Source organism: Passer domesticus, unplaced genomic scaffold, assembly GCF_036417665.1.
Source record: "Passer domesticus isolate bPasDom1 unplaced genomic scaffold, bPasDom1.hap1 HAP1_SCAFFOLD_87, whole genome shotgun sequence".
Lineage (NCBI taxonomy): Eukaryota > Metazoa > Chordata > Aves > Passeriformes > Passeridae > Passer > Passer domesticus.
The window spans coordinates 156652-179330 of record NW_026990184.1 but is presented as its reverse complement, the minus strand read 5'-3'; the positions used below and the strand labels follow the sequence as shown (position 1 = coordinate 179330).

Below are 22679 nucleotides of genomic sequence, written 5' to 3'. Positions count from 1 at the left end.
GCCACATTAGAGAAACAACAAAACACTTTAAACAGTCACCACTAAGGCAATCCAAGAGTAAGACCAAATGATAAAACCCCACTAGCTATTTAAAGAACATACTGCTATAAGGCAGAGAAACATGGTGCCTTTGGTGTCCATGTTTCCATCAGAAGGAGGAACAGAACTCTGACACCGACACATCTGAGGAAACAAAGTCTCATGATTCTTTTACACCATCATTATCTCTCTTCAAAATCAATACCCAGGCTCACTTCATTACATTTGTTTGAGAATGACACTTTATTTTCCAGCCTGTTTAACTTGATTATTTCATTAACGTACCCAGGAGACCCACAAAGAGATTTCTGCCTCACAAAAGCGTGTCCTGCCTTTTGTCCAGTTTGAGGTAAGCAGACCAGTGCAAGAAACAAAGGGATAAATAGGGTATGTGATGTGGTAAGTCACCAAGCACAAAAATCAATTAAACATGCTTTGATAGAGGGAGGAAAAACCTCATGAATGAGAGATGATTTAGAGAGGGATTTTGTTCAAAGTCCCTTTTTCTCTTACAGGTTAATGAAGGCATTTACGTAACTCCCATCCCTACACGTGCCAGGCCCTGCCTAACACACAGACAGCTGCTTGACCTGGGTGACCCACAGAGAGCACTGATGCCAAATTAACCCTTTGCTTTCTCCCTCAGTCTCAGCTGTACATGGCCACATCGACTGTACCACAAGCAGTACTGGAGGAGCTGCCCAAATCTGTAAGGCATGATTTGCCCTTAGTGAAGTCATGCTGGTTGTCACCAACCACCTCTGTGCTTTACATGTGCTTTAGCAGAATTTCTAGGAGAATCTGCTCCGTGATCTTGCCCAGCATGGAAGTGAGATTGACTCATCTGTAGCTCCTTGGGCCTTCCCCTTTCTCCTTTGTAAAAATGAGGGCTATGTATCCTCCTTTTCCAGTCAGTAGGAACTTCACCGGACTGCCACAAATTCCCAAATACAATGAGTAGTAGATTAGCCACTTCCTCTGTCAGCACCCTCAGGACCTGGGGATGGATCTCATCAGATCCCATGGACTTGAGCACATTCAGGTTCCTCAGATGGGCTTGAACCTGATCCTTTCTGACAGTGGGCTCAGGGTCTTCACTCTCCCAGTCCTGGCATTTGCCTTTCCCAACTTGGGAAGCTTGGCTGAAGAACTTGCCATTGAAGGCTGAGCCACAAAACCTCAGCCTTCCTCACATCCAGGGAAGTCAGGTCTCCCATTTCCTTCTGGAGGGCCCACATCATCCCTGGGCTTTCTTTGGTTGCCAATACACCTATGGAAGCACCTCCTGTTTTCTTTGACATCCCTGGCCACAATCAATTCTAACTGAGCCATAGCTTTCCAAACCCTATCCCTAGCTTCCCATACAATTTCCCCATATTCCTCCCAAGCCACCTGTCCTCCCTTCTACCTCCTGAAAGCTTATTTTTTTTCTCCTGTGATTTTGCTCTTCAGCTCCTTATCCATCCACGGAAGCCCCCTGGCATTTTTTCCCAATTTCCTCCTCTTCAGAACTCACAGCTTGGAGGAAGTGGTTCTTGGATATCAGCCAGCATTCTAAGGCCTCTCTGCCCTTTTGGGCTCGGTCCCTATTGGACGCTACAAAGGCCAAATCTCTATTACAAGATTTTTCAGAGGACACAGAATTTTTTAGAGGATTTTCCAGACTAAGAGGTGCTGTTCTTCACTCCCACCCTGAAATTTCTGTGAATTATCCTGTTCAAAAAACTCTTTACCATTGCAGCTAATAAGAGTTTGGAAATAATTACTGACAGTGGATTCTTGACAGAGGGCTAGAAGAAACTTCTTTAAGAGCTGAAGATAAACCTTCCTCAGAAAGATTAGAATTCCAAGCCCATGAAGACCAAACACTTCAAAGAATACGACACACAGAGAGGAAGACTAGAGTGCAATGTAGTGCTGACAGCTGGGGGTGGCAGAGCAGCTGTGGAATTTAACAGTGCCAGAGCACTGCAGAAACAGCAATAATAAATGCCAACACAATGGAGAAATTAAAATGGGCTACTTTTAGAAAACAATTCTTTATCTCCACAGAAAAGCAAACATTCCCTTTTGGTGTGGATTTGGAAACAGCCAAAGAAAACAGTGGAGGAAATACAAATACTCATCACATACCTTTTATCAGCTTGCTAAAATCAAAGTTGCTCTGTGCTACCATGTGGGGCACAACCTTCTGATAAAGACATATGACCTGAAGCAGTGCAGCTTTCAGAAGCAGCGTCTCAGCATCATCTGAACCTAAACAAAATGTTTCCATAATTAGTTTCTTCTTCTTTCATAGCAAGAGTGCACAGTGTCACACTTCCGTTACCCAGCATGAGAATTAGTAACTGTATTTCCAGCAGATTTGCCTAGGCAATGACCTGCTGTCTTCCCAACAAGAAGAATGAGAAAAACACCTGTGGAATCTCCAGTTTCATTTTCCAGCATTCCTGTATTAATACTTTCAAAACTAAATCTGCTAATGCAGTGCTTAGATTGAGAGCTGACATTTCTAATTACACTCAGAAGTGCTCACACATATAAAACACAACCTGAGGATCTCAATACTCGCTGTAAGAATCCCACCCGTCCTGCTGCTGTTCAAGGCTGAACAACAGGAAAAAGTGGAGGAAAAGATATGGTCATGCTGCTGATTTCTGGGGACACTACTTTGAGCTAATGTCAGGTAGGTTTGGCTGGTGAAGAGCAGGAGACAGTGCACTACAGTTTGATGCAAATTTATTATTTCAGTTTAAAACTTCTTTCTTTCCTTTTCCAAGAAACACTTTCGCAGAGTAAGCTCCTGGCAAGAGGCAGACAACAAATACCAGAGAAACACCAATAGCACTTAAGGCAACTGTTTACTTCCTAGGAAAAACCATCTCAGGTTTCAGTTGTAACATGAGGATTCATAAAAGCTACTTGTTATCCAGTCATTAATGAAAGCAATCAAAGTATATGGGCGAAAACATTTAACACCTGATTTTTTCCTATTTACTTGGGCTCCCTCACTGAGTTAGGAAGAACTGGATGAATGACATGGATAAACTCTGTTTGCCTGAGTCTCAGCTCCCATTAGAAAAGAACTCTCTAGTGACCACAATGCAAATAAAGCTGTAAAAAGTGAACTGGGAGTAAGTGTCACAGCATTACCACCTCAGAATGCTGAGGAACTACACCTACAGAAATTAGCTGTTTCACTGCTTTCCAAGCCTTGCACTGCCAGTGCCGACAACCTTTTGCTGGCCAAAGGGAGGCACAGAAGGACATCCACTGAAAATTTTGCTCCCGGAAATATCTCCATGGAATATGCCCTGTGAAGGGCAAAACTGGTTGCAGATTAACCTCTAGCCCACAAGGAAAACTTCACAGGCAGTTGGCCCAGATACAGACAATCCTGAAACTCCTCATTCCCTGTAATGGAACTGTGGAAGGAAGCCCTTTGGGAGGGACGCTGGATTTGAGAGAGGAAAACTGAGGCCTTCACTGCATCCCTTTCCCCCTCTTCCAACATTCATAATTCCACTCCTGTGTTACAGCAATACAAGCGTTTGTGTAGCCACAGTAACTAACTGCCAAAAAAAAGACCTCCTAGTAAAATAACTTGGCCAAACAAAAATGTCTCAAAAAATTATTTTTCAAGCGTATCAGTCTCCCTGTCAGTTTTATTTTGTGGCTGTGAAACAGCTACTAGCATGGAAAGGTTAAGGGCAGGAGGGCTGAGTTCAACAGGAGGATCAGCAGAGCCCTGCACCTGAGAAGGAACAGTCCCAATCACCAGTACATTCTAGAGCCCACCCAAGCAGAGAGCAGGTTGCCAGGGAAGGCCCTGGTGTCCTGGTGCCAGGGAGCTGCTCCTTCCCTTCCTCTCAGCACTGGGGAAGCCAAATCAGGAGCTTTGCGTTCAGGTCTGGACTCCCCAGAAAATGGAGACACTGGGGAAGAGTCCAGCAAAGGCTCACAAAAATGGTGAAGGGACTGGAATATCTCTGCTGTGAGGAATGGCTGGGAGAGCTGGGACTGTTCAGACTGAAGAGAAGGCTCAGGGGCATCTTATCCATGCTTATGAGTACCTGCGTGAGAGTGCAAAGATGATGGTGCCAAGCTCCTCCCGGAAGCAGCCGGTGGCAGGAGCAAAGGCACTGGGCACAAAGTGAAATAGGAACACTCTGAGCATCAGGACACACTTTTTGACTAGAGCACCCACACAGGTTACCCAAGAGGGTTCTGGAGTCTCCATCCTTGCAGATGTTCAAAAGCTGTGTGAATGCAGACCTGGGTAACCAGGCTTAGGCAGAGGTATAAGGCAAGATGATTTACAGAGATCCCTTCCAGCCTAACCATTCTGTGATCCTGGCACAGCCAAGTCAAACTGCTTAACCTTCGAGTAGCAGTGGCAGCCTAAATGTTGAACTCAGGCAATTCTAACGGCCTGAAGAACTGAACAAAGAAAAGGTGAGCAGTAAATACACAAGTGAGATCTGGATTCTGCTGAAGTTAAGGGTGGGATGAGGGTTCCGTAACACTCATTCCCATAGAGATAAGAAGCTGTAACACCACCTGCTTTGCCTACCATGCTGCTCAGCAACTTCTGTCTCGGTCATTGCCTTCACAGTGGAGACATCACCTTCCTTCTTCTCTGCTGGGCTGTCACTGTGTTTTCTCTCTTGTTTCAGAAGGGACTGCCAGACAGCCACTACACTAGTCATGTCTGGTAAAATCTAAAAGCAAAAAGGGTAAATTGCAACAGCTCGCCTTTGTAAGACAAATACTTCCCCAAACAAATAAGATAAATACTTCCCCAAACACCCAACAGGAAGATTTGCTGCTCTTCACAAAGGCTGGAATTGACCTTGTGAGCAATCAGAGAATGACCTGAAATCAAGCACTGTACTTCCACTTCTGCCTAACTTAAGTACTGGAAAGAACATTTTATTGAAAAGGCTTCCTGTGAAAAATTTGTTCAGTTCTTCTTCCTCATGGCATATTTTCAACTCAAGTGCTCTCTTGTCTAGTAACTTCTGAGTAACTTCTGCTGGCTATATTGACTTGAACCAGGAAGAGAACTTGCTTCCCGCTCTTTCCATTTGGAGCACAACAGCCATTAATGCTGCAAATCCATCTCCCCACAGAATTCTGCATTCCCATCAGACAGACACATCAGGAAGCACAGGCTCCTACCTCACCATTTAACTCACAGCCTCTCCCAGGGTACCATCTCCTGGCTCCTCAGCTGCAACTGCTCGAGGACAAAGTACAGGGGAGAGCAGCTGTCTGCTGCCTGCCAAGTGCCTCCTGTCAGCCCCCAACTGTCTCTTTCTTTCTACCTTGCTGACAGCTTCTCTGTAGAGCTGCACAAACTCCTGCATTGCCGGCAGTGTGTAGATTTGTGACCTTTGCCAGGTTTCTTCAGACAAACAGTGCTGAATGTTCCTCAGGGCTCTTCTCAGCACCATGGATACCAGTGACAGGATGCTTTGCTTCACCTCTGTGCTGGGCAACTAAAAGAAGGAAGTGAATTAATGACATTTCAGTGATTGCTGTTACGCTATGTACAGAATTCCATACTCTGAATGTGTGTTAAAATTGGTCAATGAATTACTTATTTTCTACATCTTAGCTAGCGGTAAAGAATCCATACATTTTCAGAATCCCAGCCTAAAACACTAGCAGACAGTGGCAGAACTGGTGCTTGTGAAAGGTACCTGGAATTAATATCAGTGATTTTAATTAATTTTCCAGTGCTTCACCAAGCCAGATTTATGCTGAGGCAGACAACATAAAACACAAGTAATTAACCAACTTAAGAAATTTCTTGAGTGATCACACACTAAAACGAAACAGTACTAACTAGGACAGAAAAGTCACTGAAATACTATAGACTGCTCTTACATTTAACCCTTGGGTGAACATTGTTCTATTGCACACTGCAGGGACTGTTGTCACCATCACCATAGAAAGCAATCTGGGAAGAGGAATAAATTCTGAAATCTTAAAAGCACTGGAGATCTCTGGCTGAGCCTCATAGATCTGAAAGAAACGAAACAAAAATTTAAGCCCCATTGATACAGTTCTGGAGATGACAGCTTCTTCTGGGGAGCATTTTACAGAAAGATTTTGACTTGTTGGAAGTAATGGCAACATTAAATGTCAATTTTTATGCAAAAATGCTACAGAGCATCCTCCAGACTCCTAACCAACTAAATGGACCCTCTGTATGCAACCACCATCCCTTTCCAAGAGATTCCAGATCCTGCTTGCCCATTTTAAGCTAAACAAAGAGGCAGTGGAACACTCAAAAAGGACAAAAGGTTTTTCTAGTTGAGCTTTGATGTTGCTGCATCTCAAAAAATATGTCCCTGATATGATGCTTTCCACTGTTTCTTAGACCAATTCCTTCTTTACCAGTTAAGTTTAAATGTTTATAGAGCCTCCTGCTCTGAGCATGGCTTTGTACCATCACCCACACTCTTACCTTCTTGAGTAACTTCATGTTGTCCATCCAAGCAGACTTCACTCTAGGAACAAAAGAATACTGAGTCTCCTTGAAGTATCTGTTCAATAAATCTGGGCATACTTTGAGAATATTCACCACGAGTTCAGCAACCATTTCATCTTCTGTTGCAGTTTTTAAACCAAGCAGGAAGTGTAGAAGTACCACATTTCCTCCCCTGTTGAAGACAAAAAAAAAAAAACATTTGAATACTAAATCCTTATTTTGATACTTTTTGTGGGATGTGAACTCTGCAGCTTCTCTAAGTGTTAATTGAAGGTAAGATCTCTCACCCTCATGGCATAATTTCTGAGTTTATGCTCAAAGAAGTAAAAAAATAATTTACCTCCACATTTTCTGCATGACAAACAGTGAATTAACACCACATATCTCAGGGCAAACAGGATAACTAGTGAGGCCTCTTTTGCTTCTAGCAAAAAAACCACATACAATCCCAGCTGCCCAGTGACTTACTTGCCAGAAGTTCCAAGACTTGGATCATGGAATGTTATGCCATGTTTCAGAGAGCAGCAGAGGTCCATTAAGAAATTATGCACAAGTTCTCGTACCATTGCTTTTCCCACCTCCTCAGAACCTTGAGCCACCTGTAAAAACCAAAAAGGTGTAAAAAAGGCATATGAGATTTGGCATCACAGATATCAGCTTCACTCATTTTATATGGCTCCTCTTAAGAGAAATACTAAAACAAAGTTTGGCTTTTGTTCAGATTAAAAAGAGAAGCTTCAGGACTTGAAGGTCCCTCCTAGCCCAAACCATTCTGTGATTCTACGATTCCATTAACCTTCTAAATCCAGAACAATTCAAGATGCCTATGGATGAGAAGACTCTTGAAAATCGTGGCTGGGAAATCATGAATCATATGATTAATAGGGACTGCCAGGAACGGTAAGAACCCAAAGTGATTCAGAACTGAAATGAACGCTTATGAATGGGTTTGGAGATTTGCACAGCTCCAAGCAGATACCTACTACAAACAGATCTCCTCCAAAGGGTATTTACAGTACATCAGGATGGGAGTGGCAAGGTCATAGGCATGTGGTAGAGGAATACAAGAGGGCACAAACAAAGGTGAAAAATCTGTAGCAAAAATCCAGTGAGAAGCAGCAGAAATTTTGGGTTTCTTTTTAAACAGGCTCAGTAGATTCCTCTTCTTGAGCTCATCAAGCTCAGAGCAACTGGGAGCTGTTTCAAAAGCTGTGGGCAGCAAGAGGAGGGGAAATGAAGGCAGAACAAGGACTAAGAGTAACCAAGAAATAAATGGCCAGACCTTTAAATCCTCAGGGCTGACATCAGTAATCCCATTCCAACGGTACAGTGAAGCGATGTGAAGCAACACTTCTGCAGTGAAAAAACGCACCTTTTGCGTCTTGTTGATATTTTTGTTATGAACCACCTGAAAATGAGAAAAATGCACTCTTCTATTTATTGCAAGCTGTACAAAATCATGGCAAAATAGCCACATCCTTCTAGTACACACAGAGCCGGCTCTCCTGACCACAGCATAAGAAAGGTTCTGCCTCTCCTGTCAACACTTCTCTCACATGCTCCTGCTCCACCCTGACCCCACGCCAACCTCTGCAAACCCTGCACATGCTGGCCAGGACAGATGTTCATGTTCAACTGAAGAGCACAGATCACGTTTAGAGCATCACAGCCACAGAGTAGAACCAGGGGAACCCGGGCATAGACATAGTAAAGCCTACTACAAATAAAGTTTGAATGACAGGGAATACAGTGGAGGAAGTTTCTCAAAAGTTCTTCTTCCGTGCTTTAATGCTGACATTGTTTTAATTCTCATTTTTCTTGCTAAGCTGAAAGAGTCATACAGTTTGCTGGGATCCACCAATAATGCAACAGCTCATGATGTATGATTCCCACATAGGAAAAGCTTCATTTGAAAAATCAAATTCCAAGGAGGTTTATTTTACATTTAAATGATAGCTTTTTTATTAACCTTGTTTTTTGTGTTATTGCAACAACAAAATGAAAGAACATTTTTGGCTTTAGCTGGTCAGTTGAGAAAAGCCCGAGTCTGAAGCAGGCTCTTATGGCTACATTCCAAATTTGAAACTATTTTTTCTTCATTCTCTCAACTGTTCAAGCAACAGCTACGCAACATTGCTACTGTAGCTCAGAACAGATATTAAAAAGTCATAGATTCTGGAGTTAAAAACATTTTTAAAGAAATAAAATATATCTCAGGTGTAGCTGCTCTACAAGCAACAAAAGCACCCTACAAAAGTGACAGGGCCCTGCTCAGAAGGTGACAGAGCACAGGAAAGGCAGCCACCAGAAAACAAACTCTCACACCTTTCAGCAATTCCTGCTTCCCTGTTTTCAATCCTGAGGCAGTAATATAGCCAAGTTACCAACCTCCAACACGTATTATCAGTCACACACACTGCAGCAGCACACTGCCAGCAGTCCTAAGAACTGAACATTGTGTGAGAAATCACTGCAGAACTGTTTTCAGCAGTGAGGAAAATAGAAAATGTGAGACAACACAGTTTCAAGGGTGTACCATACCTTAGTTCTCAGTGTGGAAAGTAGAAGATTGACAGTAGAAACTCTGTCTTCCTTTATTTCAGAGCGAAGAATTGCTGGAATGAAATCTAAGAGGACATTTCAAATGTTAAGTCAAAATGTGAAAGCTCTTTTCATACTAAAATACTTCAGGGAATTCATACCCATTCCTCTTCCATGTCACATTACTTATCTTGCTGTTATATTCCAGGATGAACCAAAAGGCAGCAATCAGAGTTCAGAAGGATGATGTGTCTGTGACTATGGTTATGAGCAAGTGATGCTGCCAAACCTACTCTCATCTTGACTGGCCGATTTGCCAACTTGCAGATTAACACTGCTAGAGCATCTTTCAACTTCAAATACATTTTGGGCCCGGAAATGCCATACTAAAATTCAAGTAATTTCATATTCCTCCCATGGAAGCACTTGCAATTGTTTCACTGAGTGATCCGCAAAATGTTTGGAGGTTCCACCTCCAACTACATGCATCACCTTTTGGCTCACCTGTGCATCCCAAAGTTAGACAATTTCAGTTTACAGAGAACTTAGGGCTCTTACAGGGAAATGAAAGCCATCTGTACTGACTGGGCTGAGGTGTGCAATCCCCAGCCTGAAAGAACTAAACAACTGCCAGCACCTAAAGGAAATCAGCAGCCCTGGGGTACCAGCAAGAGAAGTAAATAATTACAGCCAGTTCTCAGTCCCCTGCCATTACTTGCTGCCAGCTAGTGGCTTGATTACTTTTTTTTAAACAGTATTCCTAGATCCCTTCTGAATTGTCTCATAGCTTTTCCAAGGGTCACAATTCACAGGGCAGAAAGGTAACTGAAGTGCACCCTTTTCAAAAGAAAATTAATGCAACACATCTACTGTTACTGTCTCATGAGCAAGGCTGGAGATCATAAATTTTTTTTTTGTTTATTGACTCTATGACCTCAAAGTTTTATATCAGATTTATGGGGTTTTTTTTTAATCTGTGTGACCAAAGACTTTATTTTTGCAAAGTTTTAGCAGACAGCATGTTGTTCTCAAGCAGAAGAGGCTTATTTACTACACTACCAAAGAAGTTTAAAGCTTTTCAGATAATAAGATCAAAAATATATATTTTGCTTCTTTCTTACTACCTGGTTCTCTACCTGGTTCACATTTTTAATTAGGTCATATTTATTATCATCTATAAATGACTGTGCCTTAGAAACAAAAACCCATCAAGCAATTATGAAGTACCTTTTAATTCCAGCACCTGTGCCAAGATTGCATTGTCACCAGCAATGAGAAAGGAGAGAGCAAACTGAATATAGGCCATGCGGACATCTGGTCTCCCCTGGAAACGTAAAAATGTAAATATAAAATTAAAAAATGTTGTTAGGACACACATTGTACCCAACTGCAGAACTGATACTGCAACTGCTGATTATCCCTAGAAGCACCATAAATGGGTACATGAAACAAATGCTATAAAAATGTTGCATGCAGCCTGAAAGAACTGTATTACATTTACATGCAATACATCCACAGTGTATTCAGCTAAAAACTTCTTGCATTAAACAGATCACTTTTACATAAAAAGAAAAATGTACTAGTTCATGTGATTTTCAATTCTCAGTGTATGAGACCAGGCCACAAATTTAAAGAAAAAGGAAACACCAACAGGCATTTCATGCCAAACCCTGCATCACTGAACTTCCTCACTTGAGCACTGCTTGTCAGTTCACAAAAATGCCCATAAAAAGGGGTGAATGTAAAACTACCAACCCAGGCACAGTGGAAGCAGTGAAAACTTGACCTGTAACAGCACCATTGGATATGAACATTGAATCACAAAATGGTTTGAGTTGGAAGGAATCTTCAGAATCACCCCATTCCACAGCCTGCCATGGGCAGAGACACCTTCCACTATTCCAAGCCCTGTTGCTCCCTGCCCTGTCCAACCTGGCCTTGGACACTTCCAGGGACGAGGCAGCTGCTTCTCTGGGCAACCTGTGCTGGACAGCATCTCATGACCCTCGTGGCCAAGAATCTCCTCCCAATACCTAACATAAATATATCCTCTTTCAAAGAGTCACCCCTCGTCCTACCACTACACTCCCTGGCAGAGTCCCGCCACGATTTACAATTTTTTTTAAACCTGCAGTGCGAAATTAAGCTGCATGTAAAGAAGCCTGAAAGAAGATTCTAAGCAAGCAAAAGATAGGGCAGCAGGGACTCACGAAAGGGTTGAAAGAAGAAATAAAGAGAAACTAAACAAGATTTTGCTGTAAGCTTTGGGCATGGTATTTTTGTGTTAAAAACTCACCTCTGACAGTCAGCTGTGACATAATTTAATGGAAAGCTGTAAAAGACTAAGACCTTTTAGAGGCTAGTCTCCTTGTACCTTACTCGTGTATTTAAGCAGCTTGTGGTCAAAAGAGTACACCCAAGCATTTTAAAATTAAGGGTGGAGGTACTCCTGCAGATAACTCCTGCAGTGAGGTCAAAATCCGTGGAATCTGACAATTCCGGAACTATAAAAGGTGGTTCCAGGGAAAAAGGGATGTGTTTGGTTTTTTGCCTTCCACTTGATTGCTTTATAAAGAAAAAGTCTGAATTTTCATCTCAGATGGCACAAACCCAACATAAACATACATATGCACTCTGCAAGTAATCTTAAAAATCCAGAAACAATATGTCAACATTGAAAACAATACTGGATTAATTATACATTTGCATTTGGAATGACACAAATATTCTTGTTCTAAAGCACTGGTTTGGGTCAATCCTGACTATTTTTAGCAAATAAGGGAGGGAACACTAAATAGTTTCTTCTGGAAAAAGAGGAGTGACTTTTTCTCTTCACTCACATATTCTTCTTCAGAATTTCCAGCTAGAGATTATTTAGAACTCTTGTTTATGTTTTCAAATGCAATTACTCTGTATTAGTACCGGGCAATATCCCCTCTCCAACTTCCATTTATTACAGTGGGACCAAACTGCAAAAAAAAGACTAGTTTTCAGGAGTTTACTATCACTTTCACTCTGCTTTAAACATTAGCAGGGCAGTTCACAGAAGCTGTACATTTTTATTTCTCCATAGCTTGTTGGAAACACATAAGGCATTTTCATGTGTCCAGTTAGGCACATCAAGGACTTCAGCCTGACACAGCACAGGAAGGGAGAGTTAAGCTTGCAGATGAAAATACAGCAAACATTGGCAACAGCTTTTTTCTGAATAGACAGCTAAAAAAGCTGGCAGGGCCATGGCATAGCATGCCACGGCATGCAGCACCTTAATTTACCTGCTTACATCTTCTTTTCAACAATCCAGGCAGGTACTTGTTATTGAAATCAAAATGACTATATAGGTCCCTTGCTGAATCCGGGCCCTGAGCCACCATCGCTGACAGCAGTGTGAGGCACCCTCGGCTCATCCTGAAAAAACAAAGCACAGGCAAACCTGCAGGCTATTTCCAGGATGATGGTTATACAAACCGCCAAACCAAGAGATTAAAACTTAAAAGAAAAAATAGAAGGGAAGTTAAACAATCAAAGTAATTATTTTAGGCAGTAATAACAGCAGCTGGGAAAGAGAGGCGAGGGAAGGAAGGAGAAGGAAACGCCTTTTTATATTCTTCCCCAAAATTAAACTGTAATGTGAGGCTGGATATTCCCTTTATAAAGCAGTTTAAAAGGGAGAAAGTGACAAAATTAACAACTTGAAGATACTGGTTCATGGCAGTGGAGTTGGACTAGACAACCCTTAATTATTCCATGATTCTATGAACTCCTAAATTCATAAAGGTTTGCCATTTATTTCAACGGGAATATATCAGGGCCACTACGCACAAGACTGCAGACCTCCATCATCTGAACAGCCACTACCATGAACAGATTTGTAATCGGTCCATCATGTTTCTGTCATGGACAATCTGTAAAAATCCACATGATTCAAGCAGAGATCCCATCTAGACATACAGTAAAGAAAATACCTCTGCCCATCAAAGAGGTTGTACAAAAAATGCAGAGCATCTCCCACCAGAAATCTGCAGACTCCTCTGTGCAGGTTCTAGAAGGATTTCTCCAGAACCCGCAATCTTTAAACACTTAAATCAGAAGTGCACATCTTGCACAGCTTCAAAATTTGTTTTCAGTATATCTATTTGAGATTCTTTGTCCTGTTAAAATGCCTGCTGCAATAAGATCAACTGTGCAGTGCAGGCAGAACAGTTGTGTCTATGAACTGGGAAGGCACAGAAAGATTTTCCACTTCTGCTCAAAGACTGAAAGATGAGTCACTGGCCTTGGGCAAGCCAATTTCAGTCTGTTTTTTTCTCTGCTTTCCTCTTCCTCCCAGGTTTGTACTGAAATGTTTGACATTTGCAACTTCTTTCACCTATTCACATGAGCATGAGAAATTTTTTGGTCCAGATTAGATAACACAACTATTGAACAATCTAAAATGACCTCAGACTTAAGAGACTGAAAAAAATTACAGAAGAAAACCTAGTCTGAAGGAGAAAAATCCTTTATAAACATGGAAACCTGACTCCAAAAAATACAGGGAAATAAAGCACTCAAGAGCAGCTCTTTCTGCCATCACAGGAAGACTGCCCAGCCCCGTTCCACACAATATATTTCATCCCACAAATCAAGCAGCATTAAAGTAACAGGACTCAAGATACCACCCACGTTAGCTCTTACTAGGACAGTCCCAACTGATGAAAACTACAGCTTCAGGAAAGTATCCTATAGCACTGGACTGCTTGATGTATCACCACTTTGCAAAGATTTCCACAGACAATTCTTTTCTGGCAAGTGGAAAAGGATTATTAATTAAAGGTGGATTATTATCAATAAGTCAAGATGAATTTTGTAACGTCTAGTACAGTCCCTCCTGATCAATTGACAGAGATTCTCCACCAGAGCACAAGAAGACTTACCTGTGATTTTCAGAATACAAAGCAGCATAGACCAGTTTCATATAGGAATGAATCAACTTTTTGACAATGTTCATTCCCACAACAGAAAAATGTGAGAGGTCACTGGCTGTCCTCAGTAAAATAGCTTCTAGAGCTTGAAAGATTAACAGCATCTGCAGGATAAAAAATTATGTTAATATCTGACAATATCAGGTAAGACTTGAAATTATTAGCTGAGCAAACAGTAATAACCACCATTAATAAAAAGAGTAACCCCACTCCAAGAGGAAAGCTTCCACATATGAAAGTGACATTAACTTCTAGATTCTCTCCCAAATTAATGCTTCCTCTTTGAAAAGATCACTTCTGAGAGCATGTAGTTTCAAGGAACCAATGCTTCAAGAGACAATTTCTGCTAAGTGAGTAACGAAAAATTAAATGTGCTGGAGAAAAACATCAGGGCTGTTCCAATCTTGCAATTAATTCCTGCCAGAAGAATTCAGAATCCATACAGCACTGGGACTGTGTCCATTACAAACATCAGCCCCTACAGAGACAAAAATTATATATATACAGACAAATATACTGAAAGGCAAGGAACAGCAAGTGATGGTTAAAAAAGCCACACAATACAATACTACATTGTAACCAGTAACGTTGTGCATTGTAAGCATTGTAAACAATGCTACACTGAAAGCATACTATATTGTAAGCAATGCTGCATGAGAATTCACAGTGAAAAGTTATTGAACTCTTGGTTCATTCTTCATATTCTGATGAGCATAAATTGTGTCCAACTAAAATAAGAAAAATTAAGTCAACTTCAGTACCAGTGGCTTCCTAGAAATACTGAGGTATCAAGCAGATAACTAAAAACATTTACTTTCACTAGACTACTTTTGTTTTGCTTTCTTAACTGCTTCTGTTGATCCCCTTATTTCCTAAAAGGCCTTTTGATAACACTTAAAGAACCTTAACAGCTTGATTTGGACAGGACTACTGGTTGCATGTGTCATTAAATCCAGGAACATCTATGAACAGAAAGAAGCATCTCCAACTTGGTAGGTGCTTCTGCCACTGCTACTTCCAGAAAAAAAAACCTCAAAAAACAACAAACAAAAATTTACAGAGTTATTTACACCACAAAGCACTATTTATTCATAGAACCACAGAATATCCTGAGCTGGAAGGGACCTACAAGGATCATCCAGTCCAAGTCCTGGCCCTGCACAGACACCTGAACAATCGCACCCCGTGCCTGAGAGAATTGTCCAAACATGCCTGGAGTTCTGGCAGCCTTGGTGGCTGTGACCATTCCCTGGTGAGCTTTCGTTGGCTCTTGTCCAGGTGGGATTGCTGCGATTGTAGCCGCCAGTCCCTGAATGACAGCCCCCATATCCAACTTACTTCACTTTCAGGCTTCCTTTCTCCATCCAGAAGCTTGAATATCTCAGCACACTCCATGGAAATTTTCACATATCCCTCCACGACATCGTACACTTCGGGCGACGGCAGCGTCCTGGCGACGGACACGAAGGTCTCCAGCCCTGCGAAGCCACAGCGTCACCCGGGGCACCAGCGCCGCGCGTGGGGCCCGCTCTGGGCCGGGCCCTGGGGGGCCGGGCCGTGCCCATGTGCGGCATCCTCACCAGCAGCAGCATCCGTGCCACCCCGCGACGTCCCACGGGACGGCCTCTCAGCCCGGGACAGCCCCCTCAGCCCGGGACAGCAGCCTCAGCCCGGGACAGCAGCCTCAGCCCGGGACAGCAGCCTCAGCCCGGGACAGCCCCCTCAGCCCGGGGCAGCCCCCTCAGCCCGGGACAGCAGCCTCAGCCCGGGAGAGCCGCCTCAGCCCGGGACAGCCGCCTCAGCCCGGGACAGCCCCCTCACCGCGCTCCTTTGCCGCCCTGCCGAGCCCCTCACCCTTGGCGGCGGCCGCGGGGTCCCGCAGCAGCGCCTTGAAGCGGGCGCCATTGAACTCCTCGTCCCGCGGGCCACAGGCGCGCTTGGCCGCAGGTTCCCCGCTCCGCTCCCCGGCCTCGCCGCTCCGCTTCCCGGCCATGCCCGATCCGAACGCGGCCCAGGCCCGCCCCGGAACCGCCGCCGCTCCCGCAGGAAGGGGCGGGCTGAGCGGGAGCAGCCCGGGGCCGTGGAGGACCCGGCCCGGAGTAGCGGGAAGGATTTTCCAGCTACCAGTGCCCAGGTGGGCAAAAAGAGTTAAAAATAGTTATCATGGAATGGTTTGGAAGGGACCGTAACCATTCCCACCCCTGCCATGGCAGGGACGCCTTCCACTAGGTCATTTTGCTTCACGCCCCGTCCAGTCTGGCCTCGGACACTTCCAGGGACCCAGGGGCAGCCACAGCTTCTCTGGGCAGCCTGTGCCAGGGCCTCACAGCCGAGTATTCCTTCCCAGTGTCCCATCTTCAGCAGTCTCTCATCCACGGCTGCTTGCAAGGCCAAGCGGGTTTTTGTCATTCCCCAGACTGCAGCCCCTGCGATCCTGAACCAACACTTCGGAGTGGAAGGGGAAAGCACCGAGTGCAGGGAATCGGGGAGGGGAGAGAACTTGCTCAGATACCCCTCTCTTTCCAGGAAAGGGAAAGGCTTCGGGGTGACCTAACTGTGGCTTTCCAGTACCTGAAGGGGACCACGGGAAAGATAGGGATTATTTATAAGGGAAGGAGTGACAGGAAAGGGGGAATGGCTTCCCACTGCCAGAGGGCAGGCTTAGATTAATTAACAGCTAAACTGTTCCCTTGTTTTCAGCAAGAGTTATTCCAGGACAAGCACAGTGATAAGGAGGAATGAAAAAAGCCTTGTTCCAAGATACTGTTTCATGTGGAATGACAACAGTTGAAACAGTAGTGGAAGATAGAGATTATTTCAGTAAGAAAAAAATAAAGATCTATCCAAATCCAAACCAGATTTTTTTTTTTCATATGTGAATGTAATAAAGGTAAAATTAGTATCTTCCTGGGCTTTTTAAAACTGATTTTTGTTTTGTTTTGGTTTTTTTAGCAAAATACAGTTTAAAAAAGTGATCCAGAAGAGGGCAACATTCACAGCCATTCTGAGACCTATGATGAACAAATGCTTTCACATTGACAGAGGTTGCTGCGATGATTTGAGAGCAGAGGATAGAACAAAATAAAAGAAGCTGAAGTTAGAAGAACAGAAAAGGGTAAAATAAAGGGAGTACATAAGACTGGGGGGGGGGGGAAGGAAATGAGAAAGTATTAATTGCTAGATACTAGGTACAAGGGATTTTTCAAGTAATTTATGAGAACAAAGCTAAAAGCATCTTACTGCTGCTAGTGACATCATGCTCCAAGCTCTGCTAATAATTCCTATTTCTAGGAATACTTAAATTTAACTTGCTACATTCCAACTATTTTTCTGCTTTTTTAGATGGCAGTTCCATTTGAAATTCATCTCAGTATAGCAAATTCTATGCAAGGGTACAGATTTTTCTCTTCTTCTGTAAAACATTTTTAGTGGTTGTTCTGGATGATGGGAATCCTTTGTTTCAGCCTTACAGTTTTCTTGAAACTTAAATTTATGCAGGTATCCAAATACGTTTGCAATTCCAGAAATTGATAGGCACATAATATGGAAGGTAAATAACATTCTCAAGAAGGAGTTGCTTTGCCATTGAGGGGGTGAAAAGGAAGGATAGAGCTAGTAGAGCTAGAAAAAAAATGATGATTTAACACAGCTTTGGAAAGGCTCAAAGAACCCACACTGAGATCTTCAAGGTAAAAATCCTAGTTACCAGACTTACAAGCCTGATAGTTACCATCACACCATATTTCATAGTTCTAGTATTTTAAAAACTACTTCAGAATGGTAGTGAAAATTATTTTCATTTCAGTTCATTTTAAGTTCAATTATTCTCTCCCCTCCCTGCCTGTGTAGCTGTTAGAGGCTTCCAAGAGGCTGGGGAAGCAGACTGCTGCTTTTACTCCCAGCCAGGTCACTTCCATGTTCTGCTGGAGTGCACTTTGAAGCCCGTGTCCTTTTCTTTCTCTATTATATCTGACAGCTTTCCTCCCCTAAGTCTGTTTTTTGGCAAGCAGCATTTATGGAGGGCCAGTCGAAGACCTCAGGCTCAGACAAAATGCATCTGCTCTGTTGTGCTTATATGTGCAACAGATGGGAGCAGCGAATGAGTCAAGTAGCAGCTTCTGAGCCGCCTGGTTTTCAGTAAATCAAAATATTCTTCTGTGGTTCTTGCCAGATGAACAGATCATCATATCCAAGTTACACACTGCCCCTCTTGCATTTTCAAGCCTGAAAAACAATTTCTGATCCCTTGCATGAACCTCAGCTCTCCGCCTTGTTCAGGGAACCGTTCTAGACACAAGACTAACTGAGCCAAGCAATCCTTTCCTGCCTCAGTTACGACCTCTGAAACCTTTACTGCCCTGAGCAGTATGTAAACAGCCAAGCCCCAGCCCTGCAGTCCTGCTTACTTGCCTTTGCCTCCCAAACCTGAACCTTTTTCTTCGCTGTGGGATCCTCACTCATGCAGTCCTGAAGACAAAAATCTGGTTTGGCAGATGAGGCTGTTTCTAATGCAAAGCTTCACCAAGGTTTCTCTTCTGATTTCAGCCTTAAACACTGTTGTCCTTCTCAGCCAGCCCCTCTCTCCGGCCTTCAGCCATAGATACTTGCTGTTCTATAGCTAATACTTGCCACCCCTCAGGATTAAATCTCTTGATATGCATTTACATCACTCCCTAACCATGTCCTCATGATCCTTCCCAAACTCACCCTGATCTCCAGGCCGCCAACGTCTCCCTGCAGATGATTCTCCCTACCTCTGAGTAGGACTGCTGGCAGACCTGTGCATGAGCCCGGCTATATAGCCCGTGCTGATCCCATCCCAAACCTGTCCTTTAAACCCACTGGTGTTTGGGTACTGGAGCCCCAGTTAAAGTAACCCCTGTGGTTGTTTCACTTCAAGGCCATCTGTGAGTTGAGATTCCCTACCCTACACTAATAAGAAATGCATTCATTTCTTAAAATATTTTTTTCATTTTATGTATAAATTAACCATAGAAAGCATTCAGAGAGAATGGATTTAATCTGAAATCCCATCTCTAAAACTCTAGTTCTCAATGTTTGCTCTTAGTTTACACAATTATTCCACAGAAAAGTTTCCTTCAGTTTTCACCAAAATTTCAAGTGTGATACAGAGCTCTTTGTTAAATCTTCCTGCTTTCCAGCCTTTGACACCCTGAGGAATGGGATCACAGAAGGAGAGGGAGCAGATGCTGCGAAGAGAGAGGATATCAGGACCACCTCCTCAGCACAGCCTCCTGGGAAGGGAGTATTCCCAACACTATCACTTCTTTGTCATCACATGTCCCAATGCCCTGTGCCAAATGCCCTGTGTCCCATGATTCTTGCTCTGTTCAGCCCAGTGCTAGGTCATACACTTGGAGACACAGTCACTGCAGTGCTTGAATTCCAGAAGTTTGGCATCGAGGAGTCCAGGTGATGTGCAAGGTCAGTGTATGGACCCAGAAGATGAGTGGGCTGGCAAGGCTGAAGTAAAACCACGACTTTTTTTACTCTAGATGCTGTAAAACAAAATCACCTCTCTTCTCCTTTCTCCAATCCCATAGTTATTTCAGCTGGAGTGCAAGGAGTGCATTTTAGGCCTGACTAATGGCAATTTTTCTTCCTCCCACAAGGAATACTAGAGCCTGTCGATATGGAAGGATCTGCCAACAAGGCATTATGAGCATCAGGGATTTGAGTCAGAGCATGGTGTGAGTCTGGAACTGGGCTGCATGCCCAGGTGCTGAAGATGGGTAAAAAAATCAGAAAAGAAGGGAAAAGGACAGAAGAGTGGGGAGGTCAAAGTCTGTAAAGAGCTAGAGGAGGCACATGCTGGAAGCACCTCTGAGTATCTGCTGCAATACTCGGGGTATCTTCTGTATACTGAAATCTTCCCACCTTGTACACATGGAATAATCCTCAAGCATCATCCAGTCTGAGTTAGTTTGACATAGTCACCGAGTCACAGAATTTACCAGGGAGCCCTTACAGTCCTGATGGGAAAAGCAGGCACTTACAAACACTGCAATAATTATTATCAAATTTTCATATTTGCTTTTAATTTCACAGTGCTCAGGTCGAATTAGCCTGAGGTCTGGATCTCAAAACTATTAACTCTCATTGATTAGATATTGATATGGGCTACTCTTTTCTGCAAAACTACCAGTTTTCCATGCCTTTACATATCTAACTTGAGAGACCCTGAAGCCTGATTTTTTCAAGGCTCTTTGGAAAGCCACAGTTTTTTCAGTGTTTTGACATTGATTCTGTGGCTTTAAAAAGCTTCAGCATTGAATTTCAAGTACATAATCATTAATAATTTTGGAAAATATTACCTTAAATACTTGTTAAAGGGGAACAGTAACAACGAATTAAAGGCAGGCTTATAAAACCATAATAAAGCATTTTCACAAAGAAGTTGATTTCCAAGACTGTGGTCCACAGAGTGACTCTGTCCTAATGTCCTTCCTAAACTGAGAGGCAAGACACATAGTCTTTCCCAGTGTGTCTTTGAAGCATCATGTCAGGAAGTGACCAGGGACAATTTGGGTGCTTTAAGAAGGCAAGAACAACAAAGCCAGGACCTTTTCCTTGGTGCATTTGTTCTGCCTCCACCTTAGGTCATGTTTTCTCTTGTTTCCAGCAGTAAGCTCTGTAAGATGGGACATGCCTCTTGCTTCATGTCTATACAAGTGCCAGGTGCACTGCTAGAAAAAATAATCTGTGTACAGGAGAAGTGCCAGAAAGACTGGCAGCATTCAGGAGGGTGAGGAGTGGGGACTTTCTGCTGCGCCTGGTGAGGAAATGGAGCGAGGTTTCATTCCAAATGAAACGTGAGGAGATTGCCTTTACAACTTCACATGGGTCACATCTTCTGTCTTGTGAAGTGGTCAGGGTCTCTGTGGTGTTATGACTAGTTTGGCCAAGGAGCAGCTCATGAGCACAAAACTCAAAACTTGTTTAGCTGAGTTTGCTGTCTCTTAAGTGAGTCAAAAAATAGCAGAAAACAGCAAATATTTTCTCTCCTTCTAAACCTGATGTGTGGAGTACTGGACTCAGTATTCATTCAAATTTCTGTTTACACACATGAGAGTGTTTCCTAACTCTGGCTCACCAAATTGGTCCTCTCAAGTTCAAATTACAGTACACTTGAAGTTCTGGTTAGCTCTTATTATCCATAGTACTTTGTAAGAATTTACAGCATCCAAAACACATTTAGAATTAGAAAAAAACTGTGGAACAAGCTTCTCTACAACTATCTTGGGCTTGTATCCATAGAAATAGAGGCTGGATTGGGAAAAACTCACTCTGTTATTTTAAATAATCACTATACAGTGATTACTGTAAAGTATGTGCTTTGTTTTAAGTGGTCTGACACTCATTTCCATAGAAACAGACAGAGGATAGCAACCTGCTTGTTTGAACTGTCCTGTAGATTCTGTCTGTGTCAGAATGCAGGAATATAAAACTTTTTAAAATGTGGGAAAAGCCTGGGTTTTTGTTCTTAATTTTTTTTTTTTTTTTTTTTTTTTTTGGTTTGGTTTGGTTTTGTTTTAATCCTCAAAAGCCAAAAAGAACATTAGAGAACTTCTTGGAAACTTTATTCTGGGAGAATAAAATGAAAATACCAGCTCTTTAAAAAAATTACAGGGGAGAAAGCAGGAAGAAAAAGCAGTAGGGGGTATAGTGGTGAGAAGTGTACACACAGACGTGTGTGTGTGAAAAAGTATTTCTGAGATATTTTTCTGACAATTTTTGTTATTGTACAGTAGATCTAGTGATGTTTTTCACTGATAGAAAAATTTAGGCCATCTAACTCAACTGTCTATTTTATTTCACATTATTTTTTTCACATTCACTTTCTTTTATTTCACATTGTTTACTTCTTAACTGACCTACTAATTTTATTAGAATTTCCATACACTAAGTCATTATATGAGTTTTGAATTGGCAGTTTGAGTGAAGCTCAGGGAAAAATTACTAACATGGAGAAAAAGAAGTTAAGTGCTCAGATTTTGTTTTGCTTTTGCCAAGCTTCCATGTAACAACAGAAATCTTGCATTTCTTGCACCGTGCAATGATTTCTTTTCTAAGTCCAAAAGAGAGAAACTGTCTGAAGCAGATGTGATATCTCTTCTGGATTCTAACTTCTGGACTTTGCATGTGGGGAAAAAATGGAATCTAATTCCTGTTGCTTGTGAGGAAAGGACAAGGCTGAGATTCTGTAATTCTACATGCTGAACATGTCTGGATTAGTTATATTGTCTTCCAGCAACTGAGGATTGCCAGCTTCTAGGAGCTGCATTCTGCAAATCACGATAAACGCTTTCTCCCTTCCTGCCTTTGTGTTTTAGACTACTGTCTCCAAGTTTACTTTTTAAGCACTACCCATCACAGGGAAAAGCAGAGATTTTGAGGATTACTTTTTATATTTTAGGTTACTTGCTTTTAGGTTCATTTTAAATAGCAAAGTAGCCCCCATTCAGAGGGAAAAAAAAAAAAAAAAACATTATCTATCTATCTATCTATCTATCTATCTATCTATCTACAAAAATATAAATGACATTCAATCCTGTCAGCCACAGTGTCCTTAAGTTTTCCTCCTTCATAAGAAGGCTTCTCTTGAAGGCAGATAT

General features: G+C 42.5%; 1 protein-coding gene and 1 long non-coding RNA gene across 2 annotated transcripts in view; one reads left to right on the top strand and one right to left on the bottom strand.

The window, feature by feature from the left end:
• Window positions 1-16166, bottom strand: part of URB1 (URB1 ribosome biogenesis homolog) — a 41755-nt gene extending 25589 nt beyond the window's left edge. Inside the window, exons 1-13 of the mRNA XM_064407190.1 lie at window positions 15898-16166; window positions 15382-15521; window positions 13996-14147; window positions 12355-12487; window positions 10307-10403; window positions 9080-9165; window positions 7821-7946; window positions 7007-7137; window positions 6515-6710; window positions 5932-6069; window positions 5367-5540; window positions 4613-4760; window positions 2173-2295 (exon numbers count right to left, since the gene is read on the bottom strand). Of these exons, the coding sequence (XP_064263260.1) occupies window positions 2173-2295; window positions 4613-4760; window positions 5367-5540; window positions 5932-6069; window positions 6515-6710; window positions 7007-7137; window positions 7821-7946; window positions 9080-9165; window positions 10307-10403; window positions 12355-12487; window positions 13996-14147; window positions 15382-15521; window positions 15898-16036 (1783 nt within the window). The 5' untranslated portion in view covers window positions 16037-16166. The remainder of the gene's footprint in view (window positions 1-2172; window positions 2296-4612; window positions 4761-5366; window positions 5541-5931; window positions 6070-6514; window positions 6711-7006; window positions 7138-7820; window positions 7947-9079; window positions 9166-10306; window positions 10404-12354; window positions 12488-13995; window positions 14148-15381; window positions 15522-15897) is intronic.
• LOC135293205 (uncharacterized) lies at window positions 16082-21543 on the top strand. Its single transcript, XR_010355311.1, has 3 exons — window positions 16082-16177; window positions 16744-17158; window positions 19206-21543. It is a non-coding gene; the product is annotated as an uncharacterized LOC135293205 (long non-coding RNA).
• Window positions 21544-22679: the final 1136 nt, after the last annotated feature.